At 29.1% G+C, this 25,156-nt stretch overlaps 1 protein-coding gene across 2 annotated transcripts in view; it reads left to right on the top strand.

The window, feature by feature from the left end:
• The window catches only part of LOC107446710 (neuroglobin), a 50,734-nt gene that overhangs the window by 18,616 nt on the left and 6,962 nt on the right, over window positions 1–25,156 (top strand). For both annotated transcript variants that reach the window (XM_016061427.3, XM_043048109.2), the window contains exon 2: window positions 8,347–8,677. In XM_016061427.3, coding sequence (XP_015916913.1) covers window positions 8,460–8,677 — 218 coding nt within the window. In that variant the 5' untranslated portion in view covers window positions 8,347–8,459. The remainder of the gene's footprint in view (window positions 1–8,346; window positions 8,678–25,156) is intronic.

Raw genomic sequence — 25,156 nt, 5'->3', positions numbered from 1 at the left:
AAACTGTTTCTTTTCAATTTTTTTAAACATATGAATTAATAATTATAACCTGTTTATTAATATATAAAGCATGCAACTACATTTGAAAAATTGATCTTTTCAGACTGTATTATTGAAATTTCTATTTGATTTAATATCATTTTCAACAATAGACTAATTGCTAAAATAAAATCTATTACTCAGTTTGAAGAATGTTTAAACACGTACAGCTCTAGTTCAACGAAGTTCGATTTGTTTTGGTTGTACCAATATGGCGCCGCGGTTGCGGTTAAGGCTTCACAAGTTTACGGGCATGCCGTCTCCTTCTATTTATTACTCTATGTCTGTGGATGACTGAATAGGTGTGTGAATGGGTCCGCCCTATAAACGGGTGTGACGTATGGTTGTGGCAGAAGTCGAATTCTTGGCCATAGATGGGACCATTGGAAAACAAGTATGATCACACCCTTACCTTAATGGCATACGACAACAAGAACAACACCGTCAGCAAAATAGAAAAACACTCTCTAATTAACTTTTGATCAAATTATTTTGTGCTCTCTAAAGTAAAATATTCCTCTTTAGGGGTCCTCTCTAAAGTATGATAATGTTTAACTAATATTTAACGATGTTTCTTCTGAGTTGTTCCACAAAGGAAAATGTACAAGCCACAGTTTGAGTGCCTTATATTTGAAACAAAGCTTTAATTTTAAACTATACATACACTGTAAAAACTGTGGTGTTATATCTCGCCGAATTTGATGCTGAATAACCTTAAAAGTTGTATAATGAAACTTTTTTTTCTTTCAAATTAACACTTAATCTAGCTTTCATATACAATTTATAAAGTGTAAGAAAGCTTCTTCACACTGAAAAAATAAAAAGGTTTAAACCAAGATCACTCGTTCCAACCAAGGTTTAAACCAAGATCACTCGCTCCAACCAAGGTTTAAACCAAGATCATTCGTTCCAACCAAGGTTTAAACCAAGATCACTCGTTCCAACCAAGGTTTAAACCAAGATCACTCGTCCCAACAAAGGTTTAACCAAGATCACTCGTTCCAACCAAGGTTTAAACCAAGATCACTCGTTCCAATCAAGATTTAAACCAAGATCACTACACCATACGTTACATTTTTTTCGCTTCTGAAAACTTCAATATTGGCACGTTTTGATTTCGTCTGCCGTCCTCAATATTACTTTTCATTTGCAGAAACTGAAGTTTGTAGTTATATATATGCTCGCATGTTTTCAGTTGTGCAGTAAAAATATTTATATTTTAATTTTTCAAGTCTCTGTAAACTGTATTAAACAATTTTATAATGTATGATTTCTATCCAAAATTCTTAACAGCTATAATGCAAAACGTTTACACCAAGATCACGCACATATACATAAGTGTAATTTTAACTGTAATAATCACAATTTTTACTTTAGTATTTATTGAAAAATCACTGAATCACTCTAATTAAATAAATATTACTGAATCACTCAATCAATCTGAATAACTGAATCAATCTAATTATATAAATATAAAAATTACGGTATAAAATTTTAAGTTAAAAATAAATTTTACGGTAAAATAGATTTTTAGGATGGTGAACCGAAAGTGCCGATACTTAATACCTTAATTTGATCCGGAATTTTTTATAGTGTCGATTTGATTCCTCCCTCTTTGAAATTTCGTAGACCCCTGTTTATATGTCAAAGTTCATTTTATTTTAATAATGATCACGTATAACTCAATTTATAGCTATTTTACGAGATATTTAACCTTTTATTAAGTTATAAAATTATTTATAGTTGAGTTATGAATTTTAAATAACATGAAATATTACAGCAATATAAGTGCAAATATCTAATATTTATCGATTTTTTATACCGTCACTTTTTTATTTTTTTCCATAAAAAAAGTTATTTGTTTAAAAAAAAAATGAGGAAATATGAATAAAAGAAAAATAAATATGGAAACAGAATTTTCCTGTGGGATATTTGTTATTGCTATGTATACAAGCAAACTTATGCACAAAAATATTATTTCAATAAAACATAACTAGCCATAAAAAAAGAAAAAATAATAAAACTCTCAGGATAATAGGGAAAAATAACAGGTGGTTTTGATAAACGGAGCACAGTATATTAACCATAAACCTAGCTAAGTGGAAAATAAATTGTTTGTCGGGTTATCTAGCACTGCATATATAGGTCCTAAACTCATAATAATTTTCTGCTTGCAAATTTTAATAAGAAAAGTTATTTTTTACGCTTTGGTCTGGGCATAATGTAGTTAATTACTTTTGCTGATATCAGAAAATGTAAAAAGCAGTATAATATCTAAGTTGTGTTATTTATGATAATTGTTTTGAAGATTTTCCCTGTTTTTCTTCAAAACAAAATTACCTGATAGCGTCTGAACAAACTCTATTTCTTTTTTAACATTAAAATTGTATGCGGCATGTAAATTAGGAATAAAAATTAAAGATATTGTTTAGATATATTATGCAATATTTTCTATCCAAAGAGTTAAAAGAATTACTCTGAATGACTTTTAATCTAAATACCGGTTTTTCGTATATTATCTATGAATCGAATAATAATATGTTTTCAAATATTGCAAAAACGTTATTTTATAATATATCCTCACGGTGTATCATAAATAATTGCAATAAGTATTGAATATACTCTTATTATCGATAACAATAGATATTGAATGCGATAATATCGTGAGCATTACTAATAATCATAATGATCTAGCACAATAATGTCAAATAAAATAATATCGAAAGTATTATCCATAACAATAATTTATCGTATACTATATTATCTTGACTATTGTTCAATTTCACTTCGGAAACGAACGTAATGATCAAAGCAAGAACAATCACAAGATATATAGTGAATTATCTCCATTATTTCATTATCGCTATATATTATCACGAAATATTAAATATATTACGATTTATTATTATTATTATTATTATATATATATATTTTTATATTTTACATAATGCTAAAAAAAAAAAATTTACGGTACTCAATGACAAACTCCAGGTAAAGTCTGAGACCCTTTCTTGCATGGGCAAAGAGCAAAATATTTATTATCCTGCTGGGGTAACTATTACTCTAAGAGAATTTATTATTTGTCTCCAACTGGACCATGTGTTGTTTGCAATTATAACGTGAACTTCTTCATACCATGCCNATATGCATTCGCCCTGGGAGCTATACATGAAAGTTTTATTTTTCAAAAGCAAGATCATATAACGAAGGTTGGTGATATATTATTCTTTATTCAGAAATATCGCATTAGTTTAATTTTAATTATTTGAAGAAGGCTTATAAGAGTGACAATTCATAAAATATATATCTTCTTTGTAAATAATGATTCGCTTTCTCATTATGTGTTCAGAATTTTTTTTAGATCGATTCGGATTCCTTAACCTCAAATATGGGAGATAGCAGTAATTAGGAAAATGTAGTACAACTAACTAAATGAGTTTTAGCCTTTATTTTATTTACTCTTGATGTTTCTTGTCTTATCTCCGGAACTAAATGCGCGAATCCGGAACTAAATAAGCGAATCCGGAACTAAATAAGCGAATCCAGAACCAAATGTGGATGCGGATCCTAAAGCGGAAAGTAACTGTGACATGCGTAGCAGTAAAATCTTAGCCCTTGTCGAACAACTTACGTTAGGTGCCTTAACTATTTACATCAATGTCTGTGCAAAATAATCTATGTCCAAATCGCGATGAAAATCTCAGATATTGATTATAGCTTTTTGATAATGTAAACATTTATACATATTCTGATATTCAACTAATTAAATGTCCTCCTTTTTTTGCGATTTCAATTTTCAAAATAAAATTGTTCATCGTTTAATAAAAAAATGGTAATAATTTAATTAATAAGATTTGTTTGTTTATATTTCACAAACCAGCAGAAAATATGTAGTCTTGATGCAGTATTTTAGATAGATTTCAACTTCTATACCAAACAAAAAACTTTTTTCACCTAATTTTAAATTTGTTTCCTCAGATGATAATTCAACATTTTACTTAAATACTTTCTTTTACTTTTTAAAATATAACTTTCGGATAATCTAAAAACTCGGGAGCTACTTTTTTTATTGAAAATAATTAACTTCTTTTAAGTTACTCTTCTCTAAAACTATTAAACCGATTTATGTTTTTTTTTTTTTTTTTGAAAATTTGTTTATTCTAAATTATACAATTTAAAAATGATACATTTCAATACTTAATATTTCACTTTTTTCCGTAATTCAATTTCAATTCTTTTTAAGCTTGTATGGATTAAAAAATGCTTTCTTGTGACCATTATGCTTGTCCCTCGTATATTTATATATATCGGCCCCCCTTTTACAGTGTTTTTACATATCTGGTAAGAAAACTTTAATTCTGGTAATAAAAGCTAAAATATACGGTATTTAAATCATTCGTTTAATTATGTTTCCGTTCCGGTTAATTGTGTTTACCGGAAATTCTAGGTTTCAAAATTATAATTCTTATTACCCCACATTTAGTAAAAGTTGCAAAACCGAAAAATTTATTTAACCGAATATATGGTTTTATACAATGCACTAAGGTATCATGATAAAATTCCCAAATTTTACCACAATTACCAAATTTTATCACATGTTTTAAAATCGTATTTTATTGCTAATTTCATTAAAATCACTACCAAGCACTTCGGTAAAAATTACCAAGCTTATAAGTGTTTCCATTGAGCCAAAATTTACCATATATTGACCATGCTTTTTTTTCTTGAATAATCTTCCAAATTGGTAGAATGAATCTCTTACTTTATTTTCCTTATTATAAAATAAAATATAAAATCAATATTTCTTTACAAAAATTACTCAATTAATTTATGCACAGTTAGTCTCTGATTAAGACTTTAAATGATATTAACTATCATTAATCAGAGCAAAAAATTTTATTTTTATTTTTTAAAACTTCTAGGTTAGAGTTATTTAAAAAAGATTTAATGATTTTATAAATTTCAAGGATTAACTTTAATAATAAATAAATATTATTTTCGGTAAAGAAATGTGTATAAGACGGCAAAATCGAAAGAAACTTTTTATGGTGTGTTGGTTTCAAAAACTTTCCTTTAGAAAAGTACTTTAAATATTCTGTAATCTCATACCACAAAAATAAATCTCTTTCTACATTTTCTTATTTTTTTTCCGTGGGACTGACTAATTTATTCAAGTCTTTTTTTCCATTACTTAACTTTAATTTACTAAATTACTTTTTTGTCATACCAAACTACAAAAATAATCTTAGCAAACTTTTTTTTCACTTTCGAAACATGTCTTACTGATCAGAATAAAACATTAAGAGATATAAAAAGGAATCAAAGCTGTAAAATACATTTAATCATTTTAATTAGTTGGGCGTAAATTCGAAAAATGCTATTCTTTTATTGTAAGTAGTAATAAAAATGATGTTTAGAGATTAATTTTAAACTCATACATAAAGTAATCAAAGTGGCAAGTAGTTTTGAAGTAGAAGAAAAAAATTTGTCTTTTGTCTTTAATTAGCACAAACAAATTTCGTATCTTTAAATTAAAATAAACACTTTAATAATAATAGGAGATTCAAAAGGGATATTTACACTATCTTTACTCAACCCAACCCATATTTTTATCTGAAACAGGAGAAATGGTCAAGACCTGAGCTGGTATATTATTGAAATAGCCAAACTCAAAAATAGCCTATAAAGAGGCTGTACAATATTTATATGTTGTAAAATCTTTATAATCTTGTAATTTGCCCAACTCAGGAGACAAAATAATTGCTGGTTTATATATCAGAACAAGCATTTCTTCCCATAATATTTTTCAGTGAAATTAATTCTGCTATATATAATTCTCCTGCGTACCTTCATATACTTGTTTTAAAACACACTGTTAAAAGTTCCGGATTAGATTACTGTACAATGTACCGGTACTTTTGGTGCATCATCAGTAAAATCCATTTTTAATATAAAATACTAAACCATAAGGTTTTCAGTAATATTTATTTAGTTAAAGTGATTCAATGATTTCGGTAATTACTGCAAAAATTAAGGTATATCATATTTTTTTGTTTCATAACATGCTCTGTTAAAATTGGATTTTACGGTAAAATGTACCGGCAAACTGAGTGCCGGTATTTTTTACCATAATTTGATCCAAGATTTCTTACAGTGTAAGGTAAGAAGAGATAGTTGTGAAATATTATGTAATTTTCTAAAAACAGTCCTAACAAGTCCAGACAACCTACTAAGTCATGACAAACAAATCCAAAATTTATTATTGATTAGCTACTTTTTACTTTATTACTGAGAAAAGATCACTGCTATCGATTCAATATCATATAATAGATACGAAATTAATTACTGCAATTCGTTTTAAGAAATTTAAAACTTTAGATTCCTAAATTTATATTTTTCGACATAGTTTGATCTCAGAAACAAGCTAATTAAATTCAATATAAAATTGGAAACATGCCTAATTGCTAAAACCGATTTCAATATCTTTATATCCAGGTTCCTCAACTAGAATCTGCATCGAAGTGTATTGTGAGAGATTGTTAAATAGAATAGCGAAACTAAAATTAAGACCAGGCGATCGAAATTAACGGGACCAAATGGCCTGGACGATTCCAGGTTCGAATCCTGGTCCGGCATGGGTGTAATTTATTTCTCTGTTTCATCTGTTCTTTTTGTGTTGGTGTGATACTAGTCCACCTATATGGTGGTGTCTCACGAAAAAGCAATTATTAAAAAAATTAGTACATTAAGTACTACGAGGATTTGGGGGGGGGCAAAAACGGAACAACGAAATATTTCTTTAATTTTGACGAAATTCGTTTCCTTGAAGAAGTGAAGATAGTTATTTTGTCTTTTTGACGAAATGTTTGCTCGGAGCATACAGCAGGAAACGGTTTCATCAAGAACTATTTCGTATTATCATTCGTTTATCTAAAAAATTAATATTCGTATCTAATATTAATTTTTTTACGGTATTTAAGATATTTGACTGAGCTGTCTTAATTTCTTTAATACAGCCTTTATTAAAATTGCAATTTTAGTTTTGGTAAGCAGCAGTCCTAAAAGTATAAATCTAAAATAAACTTTAAAAATGTGTTAAATAGTTTTTCATAATAAGGGCTCTGAAACAAACTGTGATGCGTAAATATAAAAATAATTTTTTCCTCGATTAATTATGTGTTCGCCTGTGTTTTAAATTAAATTCCTTAAAAGATTTAAATATGCAAGGACATAGTACAAAATATGTTGTTCAATATTGATTTTTAAAAAAAACTCTAAACATTCTGTCTAACATTCTGTCTCTAAACATTCGTGATAAAATAATAGATTCATACATTAAAACATAGCTAAAATTTGATTGTAAAAAAATCCATTTTTACCGAAACATGTTACGGAACCAAGAATCTGATACTATATACAGTAATTACCATAAAATCACTGAATCACTCTAACGGAATAAATATTACTCTAAAAATTTCGGTATAATATATTAATCGAATATATTATACTATATTTAATATATAATATAATATATTCGGTATATAGTAAAAATGGATTTTACGTTAAAATGGATAATATGGATGATGCACCCTAAGTGCCGGTACTTTATACCGAAATTTGATGAGAAATGTGTTTTACAATGTCTCTACAAAATCGACATATGAAGTTTCAAAGAATTCAATAATGAACTATTTTTGTAATATGTGTAAGTGTGAAGAGGTTTCCTTAAAATCAACGTTCTTCTGAAAAGGCATTTAAAGTACGTAATTGCTAAAAATTACTAAATTTATTTTATATGAGTAAACTGATTAGAAATCATAACACTCCTCATGCTCAATTTAATGAGATTTAAAAAAGGCATATGAAGAAAAAGACTTTTGTTAAAATTGAATATTTTCACCCACTCAACAATCTTAAACAGACGATAAATATTTAACTCTCTCTCTAAGTTATCAATTTCAAAAAAATCACCCGTGTATATATATATACAATATATTTAACATTTTAAAATTAATTTAATGTAAATCTTTGAATGCAATTTACGCTATAATAGTGAAACTTCTTAAACAAATTTCCGTGCCATGAAAAATAAATAACGCTTTTATTGTTTTTTCTTAAGTTAAGTTACTTAATTGTAAGATGCTTTTAAAACAAAAATGAGCTGAATGTTATTATTTAACTATTTAAAAAATTCCATTCGCAAATATTTCGGAGAAAACTATCCAAAACAACTTTTTTATAGATTTTTCCGTCCTTCTTTTGATGTTCTTTACATTCTCATTCACTTTTTATCCTTTTCATTCATAGAATTAAGAAACTTATCTGAAGGTGGGGCGCCTGCGCACTCATACGACGCGCCCTCTCCACAACCGCTTGAAAACAGTGAGTGTTGTCAAAAAGAAGCAGAAGCTATTCTCGGTATGGGAGTCAATTTGAGCAAAGTCCTTGCCGTCCTACAGAAGAAGGGGGAACCTGAAGCTGGGGCGGCAGAAATTCCGGCGCCCCTGGAAGATCCACCAACTCCTCCGGCCCCTGATCCTCGTCTTCCCCTCACAGCAAAACAACTTTTCAACATTTCTAAGTCATGGAAAGGAATAGCTCGAGCAATGGAACCAACTGGAGTAATTATGTTTGTCAGGTAAGAAAACATTTTAAAAATATATTTATTGTATGTTATCAAGGGTATATTGAATAGAAATTTCAGTCCATTACCGCAGTGGTCACCTACCAAGCCGTAGATACGGTACCGGACCCCCCAAGAAACTTTAAATTATTTCCATTTTATTTCTCTCGGGTTTGTACGGCTGTTTTTGGACGTGATTTTAACTGGGACTTGAGAAATGTCACCTTAAACCTCAGCAATACCCAAATACCACGCATGTGATTGTATTTTATTTTGAAGGCATGTTTAAATACATTTAAATTAAAACTATTAACAAAATCTAAAATATAAGCAATTAAATCCCCCTCCCTCAGCGGATAGTAAAATTATCAAACATATACCAGAACAATGTGGTAAAAAAGTTGGGAAGCACTGCATTAACTGACTCGTCACAATTTTTTTAACCGTAAAGATAGACCTTTTACTGATTATTTTACCGTAGAAACGAAACACAAAATATCGTTTCTTAAAAATGGACCCTACACAATTTGTTTCGTTTTGAAAATAGCCTTTTCACAAAACCCCCTCCTTCCCCGGAAAAACGGTATTAATTCATAGTTTCTAAAGCTACAATGACATTATTTTTCATCTTTTTTATCACAAAAATAGGACTTAATTTTCACAGGAACAGCATCATTGATTCTTAATTTTAAATTCAGACAATCATGTGTATTTTCAGAGAATTAAAAATTATTTTTGTGATTTTTCTCAAAATGTCAAAGACTGGATCCTAATTTCTCAAATTCACAAATATGGGATCTTTTACAAGATTAGATTAACCCCTCATTAGTGATTGTTATTTATATTTTATTATATACTAACCGCTTACGACAACCAGCTGATCTAGCTTCTTAAATAAGTAAAATTTCAACTATTTCGAGATTTTTAAAATCGTACAGTCAAAAATCAAAGCAATGTGTAAAAATATAATAAATCAAGACAATATAACAATATAATAAATTTAGACTGCTCAAGAAAGAGCGAATTTAATTTTTGTCTCTGACATGTTCGATATCAGAGACATCATGGTGAATTTTTTTATCTAAATGTTCAATACTACATATGCTAACATATAAAAGAAATATGCTAATTATCTCAACGGCGCCTTTGATGAATAATAAATCAAATTTGCAACGTGTCAAAATCAAACGTTGCACTTATTTGCTATTATTAATTGTGCAAGTTGATGAATTTCATTTGTAAGGGTTTTTTTCGATACCACGAAGCGATTTTTAACTGTTATAAATTTCTTAAACTAAAAGGAGTACTCAGATATAAAACAGAAAACAATATATTTTAAAGCAAAAAATAACTTCAGAAAAATAATTTAGTTTAATGTCTCCGTTCAGGAATTAAAAGAAAACATAACCATAACGCTTAAAAATTAAAAAACCAGTCTTAGCTTTATTTAACACGTTTAATTGATAATTAAATTGGACTTTAGCTTGCCAACCAATTTTATTTTACATTTTTAAACCTCAGCGATAGGCCGGGATAGCCCGGTTGGTAGGACGCTTTACTCACGTTCGTAAGAACGGGAGTTCGAATCCAGGTGGTAAAGTAAATGGTGACTGGTGCACGTTAAATCTGTCGGTGCACAAAGTCCTCCGTATCCCCATAACAAATTATACCTCTGGGGGAACTGAATTGGAGATTGATCGTTCTATGATTCAGGTCAAAATTTCAATCAGTGGATGAATGAATGGGTCCGCCCCATAAGCGAGTGTGACGTATGGGTGTGGCAGAAGTCGAATTCCTGGCCGTAGAATCTCCCCCGCCCCCTTGCCTTAATGGCTTATGACAGCATCAACAATAGCCTCGATCGAAGAATTTTGCTATTAATAACATTTCTTTTTTTTTTAATATTGAGACCTAAGAGGTGAGACTTGACTGATCTAAGTCTAAAATGTATGTACCCAAATACAAAATTTATTTACGTTTAGGGTATCTATCCGCTATTGGCTTCCACCCACACATCATTTAATTATCGGTTATAAGGACCATGGGTTGGCAATTCATTTTTCGAGTTATCACTCACTTAAACATTGACTAATGAGTCCCCATGACTAATGAGTACAAACTTTAATATCACGATATTTTCCAAATTAATCTAATTTCTACATGCGTGTCAATATTTTTGTTTCCCAAATAAACTTTAGCAACATTCCCAATAATAACTTATTGAATAAATATTGCCATGTATAATATTCACGATATTGTTATATTCGGTTTTCGTATGTGTGTTATTGATAGCCGGTGATCAGTGTAAATCAAAACCTGGCATTGTTTTACTTGTTGACAAATCGTTCAAATATATCTTTCAAATTTTCTGAAATCTTATTAACTTGTAAAACTAAGCCATGTTTCCATGCTTGTTGGAATACTGTGAAATCAAGTTTAAGATAGTTTAATTAGCATAATAATATGTTTAATTTGGCAGCATATTAAGATTGTAGCAAAAATTTCAACAGTGTAACATTAGTGCCTATTTTAATCTTCTAAATATTGACTTCTTTTAAACCTGAGGTTAAACAATTTATTGACTTAATGTGAATTCTGAGGAATGATCTTTAGCTTCATAAAAATATATCATATGACTAAAAACATATGAGTTCAAAGAATATGAATGAACTAAGATAAAATGAGTACACTTTTAGAAACAACGCTTCGTCACTGAAACAACCATCATAATGGTACATTGAACCATAATATGATGCAATGGGTTCTTATTAAGGTGTCTGTCAGGAATTTTAAGATAATTTTAGCGAGACTAGTAAAAGCAAGAAAAGTTATGAAATAATAAAACATACAACGCCAAGATCAAAAACGTCGCTTATGAATTTTATTTTTAATTTATTTTAAAACAAAAGGAGACAGGTTTTTGTTTGAAGAGATTGAAATTGATTTTAGGTGTATTTTAAATGCGTTTTAATAAATAAAAATGTTTATTAAGTGCCTTTTTTATTTTCCAAAAAAAAAATGCTCATTAAAATTCTTAAGTTAATGAAGATGATAGTTAAAATATCTTTCCATTTTATTCTGAATTTATCTTCGGTACTTTATATGTCAGTGGCGTAACTTTTTATTGTTTTGAAAGTTTTTCTTGCATGCTAGTTGTAATTTTATTTAAATTTATTAGAGTTTAAAACATGAATTTATAGTGAAACGTAGTAGTTAAAAAATTAAGATCTAATAACACTAATATTGTTTGATTGTTTCCACTCGAAAGTTCGTCGTTACGACGTTGAAGTGCAGAAAAAAATTAATAAAAGTAATATATTGCAGAAGTAAAGAATATAATGATAAAAATAAATTATCCAGAAAGTTTTTAAAAAATATTTCAGTCAACTTATAGTCATTGCATCTATGCTTTAGTTACGAAATAATGTAGAAATGGAATTTGATTGTTTAGTGTCTTGTTTATATATTTGAGAAAAGAATGGGATGCCTGCAAATGACGTAGTGTGGGTATCTCGATCCTGATTGGTTGTTGAAACACGACATTTGCCTAAGTTAGAATTAGCCCCTGAATAGTATAGGAGCCTTAGCTTACGTTAGCAACTGTTCTTTCCATTCTGTTTCGAGTAAGCCAAATCCGTCAAGTATTAACTCTTACATGACTCATTCTGTATTCTTTCACAAAGGTTTCAATTCTTTCACTATATATTTCTTACTTAACACAAAAACAGGCATGAAGCCATGTAGAACTAATTACGTATCGAAGTTGCCAAGTACACAAAGCAAAAATATATAACGGTTATAATAAAAGACATAAATAATTAATCTAAGTAGACAAGAAAGAATTCAACAATTTCAACAAATGTGATGAATTTGATGTGCGATATGGTTCTGTAATTAACTAACTTCAAGTTAATTAAAATTCTAGCTCATATGGAGGAACTTAGCTCAATTTCAACACGCCATTTAGCTTATAAGTGATCATCTGACTCTGATGTCATAGGTCACATGTATGGGTATTTGTGATCTTCTTCTTGTATCCAATTATCCATACTTAGAAACTTTGATTTATTTAAGGCATATGATGTCTAAATGAAAATTTTATCTGTTTTAACTAAATTTTATTTCGCTCTATTGGAAGAAAATTTTGCCATGCAAAGGAAGCAAATTTTTCTCCTAGCGGCGACATGTTAGGACTGTTAAGAATAAAATTTATCGAGGCTGACAAAAATATGAAAATAATGAAACATGCAACGCCAATAACTAAAACGTCACGTGTGAATTTTAGTTTTAGTTTTAATTTATTTTAGAACAGAACGAAACGAGCTTTTGTTTCAAGAGTTAGCAATTTCTTTTTGGGTGTACTTAAAAATGCAGTTTAATAACTGAATTTTTTTTTTCGATTTTCGAATTGCACTAAATCACATCTTTAACTAAGTCATTAGTAATTCTGCTAGTTTAATCCCAGCCCTCTCTTACCTGACCGCGTTAAACTCAACCATGTTTCCATACAAGTTGAAATATTGTAAAATCAAGTTTAAGATGGTTAAAATTGATTAGCATGATAATATGGTCCAGTTTGGCATTATATTTCGATTGTAGCAAAATTTTCAGCAGTGTATCGTTATTGAATATTTTAACTTTCTAAACATTGACTTTCTTTTAACCTTAAGGTTAAACAATTTATTAAAAATTTTCGTGAATCCCGTGCAATGATCTTTAACTTTATAAAAATGGATCATGTGACTAAAAACATAATGAAAGAAAAGAGTATAGCTTAAGCGAGCTAAAATAGAATAAATCAGAGATGATTGTGCTCTGGAAAAAATCCGGATTTCCGGATTTTTCGCTAACTTGAGATCTGGAAATCCAAGGTCCAAAAGTTTCACGAAATTATCGATCATATTTATGTATTAAAATTCTTGTACATTTTATTTAAAAATATTAGAACCGGAATTTATACTTGGCATTTCTCTCATTTATAAATATTTTTTCTGGTAGAATAATAAATGTGATTAGAGATACAAGTAAACTTATGCATAATTATACATTTAAATTATGTTACTTATATTTATTTAGAATTTCATGTTTTGAAATACGTCATTAATGATTTTACTCAAGAAATTTTCAGGATTTTTGAGTTCGTCTCACCCCTGAATAAATACACTTTTGGAAACGTTGGTTCAACATTAAACGACCCATAGTGTCGGTACCTAGCCCCATAATTTCATCGACATTTTCAAACATTCGTGTTTTACATTCGTATTTAACTAAATGTTTCTATTGAAGTTGAACCATAATATTGTAAAATCAAGTTAAGATAGTTTGATTAGCATAATAATATGGTTAGAATTCGCGACGACATATTTCTATTACAGCAAATTTTTATACGATTTTGTAATTCAAGGCTTTCCAAAATTTCTTACGTTCTTTGAAGCAAACACTTAGTTCAATAATCAGTTTCCACTTTGCCATATTCACCCAGTATCCACTAGTGTAAATCAATGTATTCGTAATATCAAAAGGAAGTTATAAACGCCTCTTATTGTACTGCCATCTGCTGATAAAAGAGAGAACCTCCGTCAAGAATAAGGTGAATAGCAGACTCATGAAGTAATTTTCTGTTAAACAATTTGAATTTAAAATCTAGTTGTAACTAAAATTTAATTTTCAGTCCTTAGAATCTACAAAACTATCGATTATTTTAAAACAATTTAAAAACACATTTCTATGAAATTTTATAAAAAATTTTAATTTGTATAAATTAACAAAATACTTAGGACAATATTACTAATAAATTTCAGTAAAATGTACTCATGGTATATGAGCTAAAATTTCTCAATTTTTAAGCTATTATCCGCACTTATAAAAAAGAAAAATAAGAATTTAAGGAAAAGAAATATTTAGTTTACGTCACAATATCGAAAAAAATATTAAATAAAAATTTGTAAATATTGATACTTAACCGGGTTCGAACCCCGGCCACGCCACACACGGCTTTACCACTTACATTAACATTTAAGTACTTTCCCGTCCTTTTCCAATGGAACCATATTTTGCCCCCTCGTGGGGTTCCTAATTTGTCTATAATTATAAAATAGCTTTAAGAAATTTTCTCTTTTCTTTTCATCATATTGTCAAATTAAAGTTTTCAGATTTTATAAAAAAGACTACAACTGCGTGAAATTGTCATTCGCATTAAATTGTAAACACTTTGAAGAGTTAATTCTACTAACAATGAGTCTCATATTAATCAGATCGTTGAGCATTAATCGAAGACCTTAAAGCACGCGATGTTGCATGCAGTGATTATTCATAATAAGCCTTGCTGCTAAGTTTTAATCAGCATTTAATGACTTTTTTGTTAAATTGCATGATCCGATTACAATTATATTGCTTTTTTCTTCACCTGCTACTTTGATCCTACCGTGTTCCAACAAAAGCTTTACATCTATCAAAATTTTTTAACTTTTGCTGCATGGTTGACTTTATATTTCACTATTAAAAGTTTCCTTCTAAAATTACTGTAAAATAACCAGCATTTCCATCCAATTAATCGTTAAGTTTACGGTAAAGAACATTTTTTACCTTTACGGTTTAGAAACCGTTTGCAACTAATATGGTTTTTAAAAAAAACGGTATAATCTTTACATCATGTCTTTTCAACCGTGATTACAAAACTGTACGATTTTTTAACCATTTACAACTAGTATGGTTTCAAAACCGTAAAAAAAAACATTTAACTGGACATTAGAGGTAGGTTGTGGTTGAGTTGTGTTTTATCAAATGAACCATAAAATGTGGTTTAATCAGTTTAATTGCTTGTTTCACTTATCATGAGACATGCAAAATTCTAGACGTTGATGTGTTAAGCACTTTAATGATGCTACTTGTGCGTGAATAAGAATATCGTATAATAATAGTCCAGAATCACAAATGGGAAGTGCAGGACACAGGAAACTCTTCGTGTATTGAATGGATTAAATGTTGTGGTGCCAACGCTGGACACAAACCCCCTTTTTGTCGGTTATGAAATTAGCAGATTAGCCCTCACGGCTATAATATGTACCCATCTACAAGGAACTAAGTAAGTGGTTTCATTAATTGGGCCTAGTTGGTACGATAAAATTCTGTGTGTTTAATCGTATTAGGTGAGAGCAGTTAATAAACGGTTTTTCTCACAGTTAACAGTTTAAATACCATTTTATTTCTTGTTACTTGACTGTTTTCTTTGTAAAATAACAGTTAAATAAATTGTTAATTAACCATTTCTTCCGAGAAATTTCTAACAGTGTTCACTAATGGACATTTTTTCAAAACTCTTAGAATTTAATTTAGTTCTATCACTTAAATTATATTTTAAGATGTAAACAAATAAATTTATAAATAAAAGTATAAACTTTAAGTTTTTTTATCTCTTAATTGTTTTTTTAAAGTATTTCTAAATATTTCAGAAAGCAACATTATTACTTTTATTTAAAAAAAATAACGTACATCGTTTTATTGTTTCTAATGAAATAAATATGCTAATTTTTGTAAAATTCAATCTAACTTCAAAATAACTTTTTACACATCATCAAGTTATTAAATGATAAATTTGCAGGCCATTTGAACAGGATCTGTTTTGTTCTTAAGTCAATAATGCTAAGAAAATGCATGGTTCCCCTTAATATAAGAACTCCAATAAAATAAACTTTTGTAAAATTTCTAATTGAATAAACGGATTTTTTAATTACTCGCTTTATAACCGAAATCTTGAATTCTAAATAAAGTTTAAGTGAATACAAGTATAATACGAACATAGTACAGTATTATTCACAACCTGTTCACTTTAGTCTCACTTTGTACATTCTAACTCGTAATGAGAGGTTTGTACTCATACCCCCCCTGGAAAAAAGTAACTTACAAATCCCTTCCTTTTTATATGCTTACGTAATATTTAAACGACGCATTATTGTTATTATTATCATGCATAAATCATAACATTATTATATTACCATTAATAAAACATACGATGGATTTTAACAATAAGTATCACATCTGTTTTAAAAACTACTCTGTATAAAAATTTGGTGTATAGTTATCATCATTTTTGGTGTTGAGGTAAACTACATTTCTAAGTACAGAACTACAATTATAATGTAAAAAATTACACATATAGACAAAATAATAATTGTTTGAACGAATTAGTGCTAATATATTAAAATGTGTTTGTTTTTTAAACAAAATGTTTTTCCAATGAAGCCATTAAATTGATTCTAATGAGCGTGAAAATATGTGTTGACAATAAACAAACAAGCAAAAGTAAATAAATAAAGTTATAGCAGTGGAAAAGTAAATAAAAATGTGACTACATGCGCTGTAAAAAATTTGAAACTGACACCAAAAATGGTGGCAACTTTAAACTAAATTTCTCAATAATCTAATGATTGAAATTGAACTTAATAATTACCACAATTAATCAGAAATTTAAGTCATCTGTTTTTCAGTGGAATAAAATACATATCATACTTGGTGTAACATTCTAAAAATCTTTCATTATTTATTTCAAAGGATTATTCTGATAATATTATATCTTAATAATCTGTTTTTCAGAGGAATAAAATAATTACCATACTTGGTGTAATATTCTAAATTTCTTTCATTATTTATTTTAAACAATTATACTGACAATATTATGTCTTAATAAACTGTTTTTCTGCGGAATTATTATATATCACACTTGGTATAACATTCTAAAATTCTTATATATAAATATATATCATACTTTGTGTAACATTCTAGATCTCTTTCATTATTTATTTCGAAGGATTTTTCTAATAATATTATATCTTAAAAATCTGGTTTTCAGAGGAATAAAATAATTATCATGCTTGGTGTAATATACTAACTCCAAAACTCTTTTATTATTTATTTTAAACAATTCTACTGACAATATTTTTATCTGAATAATGTTTTTCAGAGGAATAAAATAACTATCATACGTGGTGTAATATTATAATTCCAAAACTCTTTTGTTCTTTATTTTAAGCAATTCTACTGACAATATTTTATCTGAATAATATGTTTTTCAGAGAAATAAAATAATTCTCATACTTGGTGGCATTATACTAAAACTTTTTGTTATTATTAATTGTCCCAGACTTCCGTGTTACGTTATTAAACAAAATTTAAGCAACAATTTATAACGAAATTAGAATAAATTTCGGGACACTTTTTCTCCCCTCATTTATATTCAAGTCTTAACTTTTCATTCATGCAGAGATGACAGTGGCGCCATGGTGAAATTCCCCTGAGAAATCACTACGTCTTTCTGGGATCACTTTTCCTCAAAACGGGAACAGTTTTGTTACTTGGTCCAAGACAAGGATTTGAATGTTAACCATTATATTTATAGCTGTTCAACTGATAATAGGTTAAAGTCATGATTTATTGCTGTTTAGAACTGGATATTTCTTTTTTTTAGGATTAATAGAGTTATATCTAAAAAGATCATTATTCTTTTTTAAAAATATGAGACTAGTCAATATATATATATTTATACAGAAAATATTTAAAGAAAATTCGGTTTTAATTATATCTTATTTTTTAAATATTAGTCTCAAATTTTATTTACCTAAAAGATTTACGTGTTTTATTCGATTTATTTCTGCCAGTTTTATTTACTTCATTGTTGATTCAAGTTTATTTATCTTTACCAAAGAGAGAGATAAGAAAAAACATAATAGAATTAGAGAAATAATAAAAACATTTTTTGAAAAAATTAAAAGTTCTCTTCGTGACGCATTCATTCATTACAGATGCATCCCTTTTAAAAATCACTCTTTATAATTTGTAAAAAATCTCTAAAAAACTAAAAAAAATATATATATTCCAATTGTAAATGAGTTTTAGATAAAAGAAGAAAAACAGAAAACAAACTGAGCGATATGAAGTAAAATAAAATTAAACTGTGTTAAAATTAGACATACTAATCTAACAGTTAACAAAAATCGCTAATAAGAAGAAATATAATGAAAGTATTTTTAGCTTTATCGTATAAAATAATTGGTAAAAAAATATATAAAGCAAATTACATGTCCGTGCTGCCATCTATGAAAAAGACACTTAAATAATAATAATTTGTAAATTTAAGCAAAAAAAACCCCATAATAGGAAAAGTTTTAAAAAATAATAAAAATTAGTTTTTAAATTGTAAAATCCAAAACAAAAACATTCAAATATGTCTTTTTAAATCTTAACATACAAACGTAAACTTGGAATAAACCCTTTTATTGATTTTCCTTCATTCATAGGGTGACTGTTTACAAGTCAGAGCCTATATACATGGATAGAAAACCATTCATAGATTTCATCCTTCATTCATACATTCTTTCACAATCCTTAAGTCTACATGCATTACCCGCATTCATCGGGGGTGTCCGTTGATAGGTCAGAGCCCCATGACTCTTAAATGGCTAGACTCTGACTTTACGGACCTCCGGACAAAAAATAATGCTTTTTCAAAACCAAAAAGCCTTATTTTTATACACTGGTGGACAAAATTAAGAGATGGAAGACATTTTCCCAAATATCTCAAAAAATACTGAATATTAATAAATGAAATTTAGTATGGATATAGCCTATTCCATGTTAATAAAGTATGCAAAACAAAAATGAAAGTGCCTTCACTGGCAAGACCTATTGCCAATAAATCCAATGTAGTCTGAACTTAAGGATAAAAGATGACAATAAAAGTAAGGCTTGTACAGTGTGTGTTGCCTCTTGTATGGTGTATGGTCACCCTTGACAGACAGACAGCATGCACAACGAGTATGCATGATGTTAAAAAGGGAGTTAAGGAGGACTTGTGGAAGACCCTCCCATTCTTCCACCAGAGCAATTTATAACTCCAGAATGGTTCTGGGGGGGAAGTTGGTGCTTCGCAATAGCTCTCCCAAGAGCATCCCAAGCATGTTCTACAGGATTCAAGTCAGGGGATTCGGCTGGCCAATCCATTCGTTGAATATCCTCGCTTTCCAGATACTCATCAACCATAAGAGCCCTATGTAGTCGCGCATTGTCGTCCATAAAAATGAACTCAGGGCCAACAGCGCGCTTGAAAAGACGCATATAGGGCTCTAGGACCTCCTGCCTGTACCTCTGGGCATTCACGGAACCATNAGGAGTTTCCTTGTCTTCTGGATTGGTTCAAAATTACAAGGCTACGGAGTTGAACATTAGTAGTCGTAAACCCATGAAATTGGGTCGGCTGTTCAACGACGGTTATAAAATAAAATAAAATTCTCGTACAAGGAAAAAAACACTTTTTGAGAGGAAATTTGACCAGGCGAACAGTCTCCGTCCCTGGGACAATTGTCCTTGTCTTCTCCTTCCCTTGAGTATGGTCTATTGCTTACTTTTGCTCCAGAAAAAAAATTTGCAACAATGTATTTCTATTCAATCAAAAATCTTAAGTTCCTTCTGGTTCACTCTGTATTCATCATGCGTTAAATCAGATTTTAAATCATTGGGAGGTTATCAGATAAATTTAGAATCTTAATTGTGAAGTAACGAAACCAATAGTGCGTATAGTAACCGCGCTGTGCGCACTGATGTAAACTTATGAAATTTAATTAAAATAACGTAATACCAATTTTATAGTATTTAGTGAAAATATTGGGACCTCTTAATCAGTATCTGCCGAGGGTTACAGTTTCTTATTATAAGCGAGCCTTAAATAGAAAGAGCATACTATGGTTAAATGCTATATCTCTTGTGTACTAGCCTTTGAGGCTACAAAATAAATGCACAAACAAAAAATGTGAAAATGGAAACATTTTTGCACTCTTTTGTTATATATGGCAGATTTTACTTGTTGTTAACCCTTACAAAATTTAAGGTACTTTTGAGGTTTATATGAGGTTGTTTTGAGGTGTCACAGTTGATTTGAGGTTTATTTGAAGTTGATTCCAAAAACAACCTTAAAAGATCAACCCCCAAGGTGTACAATTAAGGTGTATGAAGTTGTTTTTTTGTACTTGGGGTTGTAGGTTGTTTTGAGGTTGGTGGAAATCTACTTTAGAGCAATCAGCTTAGGGAGGTTGTTTTTGAGGTGTACGGATTATTTTTTCTACACTTCAAGCAAATATTAGTATTTTATTATTTGATGTATCAGTATTTGAGGTGTAAGTAATTTCACCCTATTTTTAATTTATTTCTAAGTTACATATGAGGTTGATTTTGGGAAGTGTAAATGAGGTTGAAATTGAGGTTTACTAATGAGGTTATTTTTGGTGCAAAACATAAATTCATTTTCTATCTCAGATATATTTTTTACATCTGCCAACCACAAATTCGCCTTCTTTTTTTTTCTTTTTCTTTTTTTTTTGTAAGGGAATGGGATAGCTTACCCTAATAAAAAGTTACGAAAACAAGTCCAAAGATCTTGCTGGCTCAATATGCCACATGAAGTGAAGTAGAAAACACTAAATGTTCTAAAAACAAGAAAAAATTATAAAAATTTTGCACAACATAAAATTTTCAAGCAAATTTTTTTTAAGAAGTTAACTAATAATAATTTAAACTCTAAACGATTGAAAATGATGATGAATGATAAAAGTACCCACATTTAAAAGGGTTGACGATGAGATCTTCAGAACTAAACTTGTTCTGCCATTTTTGAATAACGCTTCCTAAACAATTTTTACCTATTGAAAACTGTTCGTTATGAGAACAATAAATACTGGCAGAGACAACCGTAAAATGAGATGAAACATCAGGACAAGAATGTATGCTTGGTACTCTGCCAAAATAATCCTCAGGGGTTGGTCGATGGGTGCCCGGAAGACTGAGAAGAAAATTGTTGCTAAAGGTCTTTTGTGTCCTGCCAATCATTCTATATTCTTATTTAATGTCTGGGGATGGGAGATTTCCTTCGTAGGGGAATGTCTTCGGTCATTGAAAAGAAGCTTTTATGTTCTAAAATTATTCCTGAAAGTTTGAGTTATCATTATAAAAAGGGAGACTATATAAATTATTCTATTGATTTCTGCTTTATTTTTTAGTCTAAGCCATCAAAGTACATTTTATTATTTTGTTCAAGCATAGGAACGATAAGAAACATTGCTAAAGCAGAACAAAGTTGTTCATCATTTTTCTTAATAATTTAAGCCGAGTTTATGAAGCTTTTTCTGAAAATCTGCATAAACTTGACATAAATTATTAAGAAAAATTATTAGAAAAGAGCTTAATCAAGGAATGTGAAACTAGATTTACATAAACCTAGAATTGCATACTTAAAAATTTAAATTCATTACTATTTTTTTTCCTTCTAGGGAAAAAAAATAATCATATATTCAAATAAAACTACATAAAAATTTTCAATTTTTCAAAATNAAGTTCAAATTTCCCGCCAAACAAATTTGAAAACATTTTTATAAATGCAATTTAATTTTATACAATCACATAAATTATTTCAGATTTTTTTGCAAGATTTAACGATATGAAAAAAAAAATTTTTTTTTTATAAATCCCATTTTTGGATACACATTAAATATGAAAAAATTCCATCAATCAATATTGGAAAACTTTTTGAAAAAAAAAAAAATTAAAAAATTTGATGCCAAATTTTTTTTTTTTCAAAAATGCCAATTTTTTTTTTCTGAAAAACTACAGATATATAAGATTTTCGAAATCAATTTTGACAATAAATATGCATTATATAGTACGTGAAAGTACCACAAAATTAATTGGAGTATGAGATAATTACAATAACTAATAGTCTGCATTGAAGTAATGAAATACCGATTTTTCTATATACTTAATTATTTTTTATCTCTCATAGGACCCTCTATGGGCCGAAACAAATGTTGCCCCCTAAAATTATTCTTCATAAGGCATACATCCTACTAGTTTATTTCAAAATTGACGAGTCACACTTCCCTAGTTTCCCTTGTCAGTCTTGAACGATCTCAAACATTACCTTGAAAATTTTTAATTGATGCAAGAAAGAGAAAAACAACAATAGAAAGAAATATAGTTCAACTAATAAGTTGCCATACTATACGTGCACGTTTTTTTATTTAAAAAACTGCTAATCATCTTTTGCCGCCAACAATAATTTCTATGATTTGTTGCTACAAGAAAGGGAAAAGATGACAATCGAAAATAATGGATTACAAAGTTGTCCCTAATATACTTAATATCCCTAATATGCTGCAAAAAAGTAAAAAGATCACAAGAAAAAGTGATAAAGCTAGGGGTTTCAGGATAGAAGGTCACTGTGACCATGCAAAGACTTTCACTATTCTGTAAATTTCGCAAGCCCATTCGGTATCTTCACGAAATTTCATTTTTTTTTCTCTCTTTTATTTTAGAAAGAACAATAAAATTAATCGATATTACACCTTTATTTAAACTTTCTAAATAGCGATGATAAAAATATGCAAAATTATCATTTCAGGTATCCATGTCGCATTTTTCATACCTTACTCAATAAATCAAATACCTATCTCGTCACTGAAAATCCTCCCATTCCAATCCAATCCATCTCCCATTTTTTCAATCATTTGTCATGGAGCTCCTATTTCCGAATACAAACGAGCCATTTTCGCCAGAAATTGAGAGACAAGACATCAATTCAAAAACCCCTCGCACATTTCTTTTATGAAAAAGAAAAATTCGAAAAGTGTAACAGTAAATAGGTTATTACAGTTTAGTTAGTAATATAGGTGAATATTGCACGAAGTTGAAAAACAAATTATGAATTGTAATTTCATCTAAGTATATATGTTTAAATTAATTAGGTAGTTAGATGATCAAGAACATTTTAAATCAAATTTATTAAATAATGAAGGTAAAAATGATTGCCTACATGTAATTCGATCAAATTAGGAATTTTCCGCTTAACAAAAATATAAGTTCACGGCACCCCGGGGACAAAGAATAACTAAGTTTTCATTATATACTTAAACGCTTTTATTTTTACGAAACTACCGACCATACTTTTCTTTTAATTTATTACTAACAATGATTACCATGACCAAAGTTATATTAATACAATAAAAGAAAGAAAAAGACATTGAGTACAAATAACGGGTTTGAATATATAAAGAATATCTATATAAAGACCCTCGTTATATAACACATGTATATATTACACATTTTTCTTTTCCTAATATACTTGTAATAAACTATACCAACTCGATTTAAAGAGGGACTATTGTATTTCCTTTTAAAGTTATCTATGATAACCCACTCTATTCTCTGACAAAAAAATTTGTGAAGTTGCGTCAAAATATCGTCCCATACACAAAACTCTTAACAAATTTGCTGCGTATTGCATCATTTAGACACAATTTATCTCAGAAGTTACTTATTGCCAAAACAAAGCAACAAGCAGCGCAGTCATCTGAGATTTCTTTTTAAGGTTATATTTATCTTAGCACTCGATAAAAGAGTTCTTATAAAGTATAACTTATGTTCAAAGTTATTTAAGTCAGAGAGTTTAACACGTAAGAAATACACATCTATGTTTATTGGCTTTTCAATTTTAGTGATAAAATGATTGTGATTACAAGAAAATTGCCTTTTATTTTTTCCAAGAACAATATCGTTTTAAAAAAGCATTGCTACATTTTTATCTTGCTAAATCTTGATATTTTTAAAATTAGAATTAAAGCGTAATATTTATTTTTTTATAAAGCGTAATATTTTTTTTATAAAGCGTAATTATTTTTTTTTATAAAGCGTAATATTTTTTGTCTGCTGAATTTTTAATATTTCTGTTAAAAACCGTACTTCATTGTATATTTTACACAGTGTATTTCTGCAACCAGATAAAAAGAAACAAACGAATTTATGAAACCAGACTATTTAACGACTTCTAAATATGCTCGAAATTTGTCCAATTACTTATTTCCTATAGAAATATTCAAATACAAATTTCTTACTTTATTTCAAACTAGCCTCTCTGCAGGGACCCGCTGGTTTGAATACAAGAACTCATCGCTCCGTGGCTCCACATTGTTTTCCGCCTTCACGAAGTCACCACTTCGTTGTTCTACATTTATTCAGCTACACTCGACAACATTGCCCTTACTTTATGTCATTGGTATTTTAGATACAAATTAATGGAATGGGATGAAAATCGTGCACAGACTCGGAGCTTTACGGTTCCCAATTTATATTAGCCTACGCGAACTCGCAGCTTCGCGGTTCCACATTGATGCTGCTGCTTTGAGTTAATCCCTTTATATGAAAAGAAAATAGTAGGAGTTTTGTTTTAAAATTATTTAAATTCCTACAAAAATATTCCTTGCTTTAAGTTTAACATCTAACAAACTCGGTTATATGTGGGATGTATAATAAGGCTTATTCTCTGCTACTCTTTGAAACTTATTTTGTACCAAAAAGATTAAAAATACTTTTCTATTCAGTCTAAATGACGCTATAAGTAACATTCGCTGCGAAGAAAGAAGCATCATTCGGTATCGAGAGCCTCGTACTTGCCTANTT

The sequence above is a fragment of the Parasteatoda tepidariorum genome, chromosome 7 (assembly GCF_043381705.1).
Source record: "Parasteatoda tepidariorum isolate YZ-2023 chromosome 7, CAS_Ptep_4.0, whole genome shotgun sequence".
NCBI lineage: Eukaryota > Metazoa > Arthropoda > Arachnida > Araneae > Theridiidae > Parasteatoda > Parasteatoda tepidariorum.
Note: the sequence above shows the minus strand (reverse complement) of the source record. Positions and strands in the feature narration are given on the sequence as shown.